Source organism: Frankliniella occidentalis, unplaced genomic scaffold, assembly GCF_000697945.3.
Source record: "Frankliniella occidentalis isolate FOCC.00 unplaced genomic scaffold, Focc_3.1 Scaffold196, whole genome shotgun sequence".
Taxonomy (NCBI): Eukaryota; Metazoa; Arthropoda; class Insecta; order Thysanoptera; family Thripidae; genus Frankliniella; species Frankliniella occidentalis.
Window position 1 is genome coordinate 427,498 of NW_026267322.1, and position 8,502 is coordinate 435,999.

The 8,502-nt window shown below is 56.5% G+C and overlaps 1 protein-coding gene across 1 annotated transcript; it reads left to right on the forward strand.

Moving 5' to 3' along the window:
* LOC113215317 (CD109 antigen-like) lies at positions 1-5,470 on the forward strand. The gene is made up of 18 exons (XM_052272251.1): positions 1-182; positions 338-517; positions 610-714; positions 792-1,298; positions 1,385-1,436; positions 1,533-1,548; positions 1,837-1,959; positions 2,480-2,548; positions 2,623-2,737; positions 2,817-3,273; positions 3,347-3,465; positions 3,545-3,684; positions 3,774-3,999; positions 4,066-4,578; positions 4,641-4,816; positions 4,886-5,057; positions 5,136-5,241; positions 5,327-5,470. The coding sequence occupies exons 2-18, from the start codon at positions 449-451 to the stop codon at positions 5,368-5,370; spliced, it is 3,009 nt and encodes a 1,002-aa protein (XP_052128211.1). The 5' UTR covers positions 1-182; positions 338-448; the 3' UTR covers positions 5,371-5,470.
* Positions 5,471-8,502: the final 3,032 nt, after the last annotated feature.

An 8,502-nucleotide genomic window follows, 5' to 3' on the forward strand; every position in this document is an offset into this window, starting at 1 on the left:
GGATATTTGGATACTTGGGCACACAGGTCGTCTTCGAGGCGAGTGTCGAGGAAGCGCTGACGGGGCGCAAGCAGAACGCCAGCGGACCCAACCACACCACCCGCATCTCGAGGAGCGACTTCGAAATCAAGTTCGTGGACACGCCGTTCGAGTTCACGCCCGGGCAGCCGTTTCTTGCCAAGGTTCGAATTCTTATACAGACGGACGCGTTTAATTCACTCGCCATTTTAAAAAGATGGCCTCTTGACGCAATATTCTGCGTCGGTTAGCTGTTCACTGCGCTCGGCTCCTAGAAAAGTGTCTCGCTTTGCTCCGCACCTCAAATCTTGACTCTTAGGTGGCAGTGACCGACCTGCTCGGCGCTCCAGTCCAGGACGACAAGCATGCCGTGATCCTGCAAATCTGGCCCGATCATGAGTGGAAAACTCCAAAGGTCCTCGAGAAGAAGATGCTTTCCAACGGCATCGTGACCTTGGAGTTGAAGCCGGAGATCGACTGGTACTTCCTCAAAGTTCAGGTATAGGCAGGCGCCAAGATTATCATAAGGGAAGGCAGAGAAAGGGTAATTGGACATTTCTTTTTCAAAAACAAATAAACATATTTTCCTAGGCAATCTACAAGGAACACACTTGCTCTCAGACTTCGAAGCGTGGCATTGCCTTGTTCGACACAGACGCTCAACTCGTTACCAAAATCACCAACAAGTGTCCCCAGGTGCTCGAGTTATTGATCCAACGTGGTCAGACGGTGTGCTTGAGACTCTCAGTACTCATGTCGTTGTCTTCGAGCAGCTTGGAGACGACATCGAGCTTCACGTCAAGAGCAAGGCCCTGCGCAAAGTCACCGTGCTGGTGGTCGGCCCGCTCGGCGTCGAGGAGGTGCAGACCGTGCAGACGCTCCTGGGACAGGAGGGGTGGAGGGAGGCCGTCGTTCGCTTCAAGGCCACGGAGTACATGGCGCCGGCCTCGCGCGTCCTGGTGCACGGCGTCGGCGACGACGGCGAGCTCTACCTGGACGCGGCGGCTCTCGAGCTGGCGGGGCCGTTCACGCCGCTGGTGGAGGTGCGCGTGGACCCCGGCCGCTCCGAGCCCGGGCGCGACGTGGCGGTGCAGGTGGCGGCCGCGCCCAACGCCAGGGTGGCGCTGCTGGCCGTCGACCAGAGCGCGCTGCTGCTCGCCGGAGAGGACGCCCGCAACGGCATCTCGCACGACGACCTGCGCGCCGAGCGGCTGACCTTCAACACCAGCGGCTCTGCCTGTGGTTTTCGGAAGAGTCTGTGGCCAAAATCCACCTTGAGGGTTAAGTTTCTTTTGTGTGTGTTTAAATATGAATGCGTTTGTTTTATTCCTCTTGATGCACGATCGAGATACGTTGTTCTCTGCAGATGGCCGGCATGGCGTGCCTGACCAACACTTCTTCAGTCGAGGAGTACTCGGGTGAGTAAAGGCACGCAACGTGACATGCGCCCTCGTCTCGATACGAAATGACTTCGTGTAGTTGAGTAATTAAACGCTATCCCATTGTTTGCGCAGAGGATGCAAGGAAAAGGTAAAGACGCCTCCCTGGACGGAAAGAAGATAGTTAAAGTTGGTTCACATTATAGCAATGCGATGCCACAGTATTGAACTTGCATCTGTATCCGGCAGCATTGAGTCGAGAGAAAAGTGCACGCAAGAGTCTGAATTCTAAAAAAAATGGTTGTTGGCTTATAACTTCAAATTAACGAAGTGTGTATGCTATCAATGGAATCGGAACAAAATTCTGAAAAACGAGCACATTTTCAATAGTTTTGATTTTTATGGTTTCTGGAAATGCAAAAGATGCTACTATTTCCAGGTTCAGGTCCAGACGCGCCCCCGCAACCAGAGGGATGTACCGAGGTGGAGGGAGTGATGACGAATCATCCATAGAAAGAGACAGATCCAGAGGCGGCGACGACGACGACGACGAATGCATTGGGTGCGTCAAAATAAGAGGCGGGCCACACGACCGACCGACCGTCAACCTCAGAACGACTTAAAATTCACAGAAGGTTTTTTGGGGGGGCATGCTGAGTTCGAATCTGGCTGTGCCGATGTCATTCGGGCCTCCAGGGGTATCATCGGGGGCTTCTTGACAACTCCGATAAGGCTCAAATTAGGAATATAGGGGTTTACGGGCATAGGTACTGAGCTCGAATCGACCGGCGTCAAGTTATGGGGGTGTCATCGGCGTGCTCGGGAGTACCCGATGATGTTATCGGGTGCCCGGAGGACCTCGACACTACAAGATTTCAACTCGGCGTGCTCGGGAGGTCCCCGATGACGCCCCCAGGGTCCTGGATAGGATGACCTCAGCACTGCCAGATTCGAACTCAGCGCCCTAATGTGAATTTTAAGCTAGTTTTAAGTTGTCCTGAGGTTGTCGGTCGATCGGTTGGTCGGTTGGTCGGTCGGTCGGTCGGGTGACCTACCTGTTATTTTGACGCAAACGAAGACAGTGCCTGCCCGGAACCGAGGCTGCGGAGCGTTTTCCCCGAGACCTGGCTGTGGCAAGAAATCGACGCGGGGTATGTACCACATGCAGCACTCCCTGCCCACAAGATTGTGCGGCGACGATGTTTTACAGGTGAGTCTGTCGCAGAGCCGACGGGCGTGCGGTCCTGGAGGCGGCCGTTCCGGACACCATCACGTCGTGGGTCGTGTCCGCGCTCGCCGTGGACCCAGTTCACGGCCTGGGGCTCAGCGACACGAGCAAGGTACGAGGGGTTACGTTACGAGGGCACTGTCACTTTGAGCCATACCTGAGTCAACCTACCCATCGTGCCTCGCCCGCAGCTCACCGTGTTCAGGCCTTTCTTCGCCTCCCTGAGCCTGCCGTACTCGGTGATCCGCGGCGAGACGGTCGAGGTGCCCGTCCTGGTCTTCAACTACCTGGCCGAGCCCACGACGGCCACCGTCACGATGACCAACGACCGCGGCGAGTTCGACTTCGTGGAGGGCGGGCGCAGCGCGACCAGGACGGTGGCGGTGGCCGCGCAGGGCTCTGCCTCCGTCTGCTTCAACATCACCGCCATCAAGGTGGGCAGCGTGCTGCTGCGGGTGACGGCCAGGTCGGACTCGGCGGGCGACGCCCTGGAGCTGCCCCTCAAGGTGAAGGCGGAGGGTGAGACGCAGTACAGGAACAGGGCCATCCCCATCGACCTCAGCAAGCGAAAGGCGTTCAACGCCGTCGTCAGGATAGACATGCCTGGCGCGGTGCCCGACTCGGAGAACATCCAAGTGTCTGCCATCGGTGAGCTGGCCATCAACATCACAAGCCATTTTGAAAACGCGCGGAAAACTAACCACACGTCTGGGATCTGCAGGAGATATTCTCGGTCCGAGCACTGCCAACCTAGACAGCCTGATCAGAAGACCTTATGGCTGTGGCGAACAGAACATGCTGAACTTTGTTCCCAACATTGTCATCACGACATACCTGAAGGTAAAATTTCGGTGAACATGGCTTTAGAAAGGGGAAAAGTCCTGGACAGTACACCTAATCGGATTGTACCTCCGGCCAGCGCACAGGCCGCTCCAACCCGCTGGTGGAGGCCAAGGCTCGCAGCTTCTCGGAGATCGGCTACCAGAAGGAGCTCACCTACCGCCACGACGACGGGTCCTTTAGCGCGTTCGGTGAACACGACGAGAGTGGCAGCACCTGGTGAGAGCAGCACGGCACCGTTTGCCCCGAACTAGTTCGGTTTTGTCTCTTCTTGGGGATGCAAATCCTAAGGGCTCCGAGTGATTTAGGCTGACGGCGTTCGTAGCCATGTCATTCGCCCTGGCGCGCGCCTCGGCGCTGGTGCAAGTGGACCTTCGCGTGGTGCAGCAGGCGCTGGCCTGGCTGGCCAAGCAGCAGGCCAAAGACGGCTCCTTCCCGGAGGTGGGCTCGGTGTTCCAGCGAGACATGCAGGGCGGCGCGGCCAAGGGACTCGCGCTCACCGCCTACGTGCTCACCGCCTTCCTGCAAGATAAGGTCAGGCATTCCAGCCGTGTCTGTCCAACCTGCCCGTCGACTTTACTCTAGTCATTCTGTCTACAGGATCTGGCCGGGAAGCACAAGGACACCGTCGGGAAGGCCGTCCAGTACCTGGTGGACAACTTGGAGTGCCTCGACGAACCCTACGCCATCGCCGTCACCACGCACGCACTGCACGTGGCCGACCACCCCGCCAAGGACAAGGCCTTCGCGATGCTGGAGGCCAGGGCGGTCACCAAGGCCGGGCTCCGCTTCTGGAGCAAGCCCCGGGAGAAGGACTTGCAGCCCAACTCGCTGGACGTGGAGATGACGGCGTACGCCCTGATGACCTACGTCTCCCGCCGCCTCCTGGGCGAGGCAATGCCGATCATGCAGTGGCTCATTCACCAGCGCAACTCCAACGGCGGCTTCCCGTCGACCCAGGACACCGTCGTGGGACTGCGGGCGCTCGCGTCCATGGCGGAGCTGATCTCGTTCCCGCTCGGGGACATGACGGTCAGGTTCAAGCACCGGGGCCGGGGTGAGGCGACCATGGCCGTCAACAGCAAGACCAGCATGGTGTTGCAGAAGGAAGAGGTAGGTGCTCGCGCTGGCGAACCGCCGCCTTCCTGACCGCCACTGACGCTCGTCTCTTCAAGCTGCCCCGCGACGTGCGCGAGGTTGAGGTGGACGCAGAGGGCGCCGGCTTCGCCCTGGCGCAGGTGTCCTGGAGCTTCAACGAGAACACGCCGACCGAGTACCCCTTGTTCCACCTCAAGGTCACCGTGGGCGAGACCACGAGGCCTCATCTGCTGGCGCTTTCCATCATCTCAAGGTGAGGAGGAACCCTGCTGAGTTGAAATAGTTTTCACACTGAGGCTAATTTCGTTTCTTACATGAATAGCTTCATCGGAGGGTCGTGGGGCACCGAGAGCAACATGACCGTGGTGGAGGTGACGCTGCCGTCCGGCTTCACTACGGACCAGGACACGATGGCCGCCCTCCGCGCCAACGAGGACGTCCGCCGCGCCGAGACCAAGGACAAGGACACCGTCGTCGTCCTGTACTTCGACAAGGTGACGCTTTGAGGGCAGTTTCGGTTACAAGGAAGTACTGAAGCACGGTCACGGTAGATGTCGCTGCACTTGTTTCAGATGGACTCCAAGAGGGAGTACTGCGTGGACGTGTCTGCCGTCCGGACGCACCTCGTGACCCAACTTAAGCCGGTGCCCATTACAGTCTACGACTACTACGACCAGAGTAAGGCGGATCTCTTTACAGAAGCTGTTATTGCTTTGTCAATTACCTGCTGTAGGAAGAACACTAAAAAGTTTTGCATTTGCAGGCAGGCAAGCACGAGTCTTCTACGACCTTTCCCGACCTGTGTGACTGGAAATCTGTAATGCTTTTTCCGCCAGCCGTTAGACATATTTGTTACATTTTTGTGTGCCTTTGGGTGTACCATCGTTGAATAAAAGTATAAACTCTCTCCTTTGATTTCCCTGGACCCCGCGGTCCAAATGTTTTTCCTTTGTGGGAATGTGCCCAAATCACATCTCAAGTATGGGCTTTGCGCCGTCGCCAAACAACTGTTGGCGAGGTCTATGTGCAAGGTTGGTGTTCGGTCGATGAACCCGTTCAGAGCGTCGTCGCCCGTCGGTCCGCTGGGCAGCTGCGACCGCTCCGCTCCTTATTCCGCCGGCGATAGATAACGACGACTCATTCAACGGGTCAAGCTTTTGAAAGAATTCAAAGGAAACGAATGCTGATGAGTGACAAGTGCGTACTGGCGACCAGTCGCGCCGTCTTTTGGAGGTCAGAGCTGGTCGAGGAGCTGGTGCTGTCAGGCCGCCTCCAGCGCCATGAAGCTCCTCGCCATCCTGGCCCACCTCGCCTGCCTCGGGTCGCACGAGGCCGCCCTGCTGCCACCAGTGCCCGTCGTCGACACGCAAGGTATGCCCGACCTGGTGTCGACCTTTCTGCTGTCCATCAAGGGGAGCCTCGTCGTCTCCGGCAGGGCCCGCGCGCTGGACGCGTTCCTCGAGCAGCTGAACCCCGAAGTGCCCCGGTCAATAGTGTCGCCAGTGACAGACGACTACAGTAGCATTCGGCTACTTCTCAAACTACAAGAGACAGACAGTGTTATCCTCATAGCAGACGACGATGGATTTGACGTCGCCGAAGGACTCAACACCTGCGAACTTCCAGCGGTTTCGCGGCTACTTCTATGGACGTGGGCGGACAGCCCCCAGGATGTGGTTCCGCTCAAGAATCCCACTTTGAACGAAACGTGTATCACAGACATGGAAGTAGCCTTGGCCGTGTCCACGCGAAACGGAACGACATTCCTGTTCTACGTCTTGGGAGACGCAACCAGGCCAGAGTATCCTATAGTTGCGGCTGAGATAGACGTGTGGTCACCCTCGACCCGAAGCTGGGAGAGACAAGCTCGTCCGTTCAAGCGAATGTGCTCGAACTGGCAGCAGGGCAACAAACGCAGCAAGTTCACCCCACTTGAGATGCTCGCTTCTATCCCTAATGCTCTCGTAGACCAGAAAATGTACCGGGACGCTCTGACGCACTTTGCAAACTCTCTTCGTCCGCCAGCAAATGTGAAATGGGTGACAGATTTTAATCAGGCGTGGGACAAGGTTCTTAACTGCACTTTGAGCGGGTTTGTGTTCTTCTACCCTCTCCCCATACGGCCAGCCAGTGTAGTGCGCTGCGGAGAGCTCCTCAAGTCCAGCATACAGGTTGTGGTTCCCGACGGCCTGGGGCCCAGCCCCGCCCTGCTGCAGGCCGTCACGGGCGAGTTCTCCGCCGAGTTGTGGTGCGCCACCGCCGGCGCCGTCCTCGCCGTCGCGGTAGCCACGGCCCTAGCCGACAGGGCGATCTTGAGCCGGCCCCCCCTGGCCGCCCTGACAGACGCGCCACTGCAGGCCCTGGCCCCCCTCCTGACCCAGGCCCCCCCCGGCAAAACCGCGCACCGGCCGCTGTCCGCCGTCTGGCTGCTCATGACCGTCGTGCTAGCGGCCGCCTACCAGGGGCTGCTGCTCAAGGAGCTCACCACCGCTGCAACCCGCGAGATCAACTCCCTGCAGCAGCTGGAGGACAGTGGCCTGGAGGTCCGCGCCAGTGACGACACGTACCTGTACGTGCCGACCTTACTTTCGACCAAACTTCAATCCCGAGTGTCCTTCTTTTCCCGGGCTGAGTTGGCCTCAGCTGTGCGATCCGTCGCCAACTTGCGCCAGTCGGCTGTCATCTTTCAAAACGACTTCAGATCGATGATCGCTTTGCCCTGGTTCAAACATGTCCACATGTTCGAGATTGGCACATCACTCGCTAGCGGAATTTGCTTCACTAACGGCTCCCCTCTTCAGAACTCGCTTCGGCGAACTACTGATCGCTTCTCTGAACACGGTCTACACGACCAGCTAAGGCGAATTCAGTCACGTCACGTCACGAACGGTCACCCCAGTGATGACGACCAGTCTGCGAAGCCCCTCAGCCTGTCTCAGTTGAAGCCCGCCTTTGTGCTCCTCGCTTATTGCTACGTTGTAAGCACACTCGTTTTTGTTTTGGAAATAATGCGTCACATTTGGTTCGACAAACGTAATATGTAGTCCCTTTAATCATATCCAACGCAATAGCGCACCCCGAGAGAAAATTTTAAGTGAGCCAGGGCCGTAGAAACACAGAGTTATCTGGTATTAATTCGTATTTGGTAACATTACCTGAGTTTAACAAGTCAAAACGAGATTAGCTGAAATATTTGTATTTATGCTGAGGCAGGGATTTGTTGGAGACGGACTTGACTCACATTGCCTTAATGCTCGTCCTTACTAAACAGCATTATTAAGTGTAACGGGGACTTTGTAAAGAACGAGTACCATTTTAGCGCAATATTAATATTGTGTTTTCTTCTTACTTGTTGTTTTATACTGTAGCTTGCAGCCGTGCGGAAGGGCTTGCCTACCGACTCTTGCCAGGGCGTCTTATGGCCCCCAGTGCACCCTGCACTTCTGTTTCTCAGATTAATGCTATCACTGAGCCACGTACGAGAGCTCGGCGCCTGCGATACTCGGGGTAGGCAACGCCGCAGTACACGCATGCGCTACAGACAATCTGTTGTCTATCTACCAGGCGCTCTGAGACCTTAGAGGACGTCGTTTTGCACGAAGTTTTGAAATCACGAGGGCCTGTAGTGCCACCGCGTGCTACGTCAAAATACAAGATTTTTGAGCCTAATGGCGACCTGATAGGACCACGGAAAAAGGTCCCGCCACGCTGTCAAAGTTTAACGTAGAACATTTATGGGGAAATGGTGCAAAAAGTGAAATTTCCGGTTTTAGCCTTTTGGATGCAAAATTTTTGAAAAACTCGGGCGGAAATGTAATATACGCGTAAAAACGCTTCTGGAAACGTGCCACACGACACATTTCAATACGGGATATTTGAGCTATGCACGGCAGAGTTTTTATTGAGCCTGTTTCCAAATTGTAGGACGAAAGATCTCAG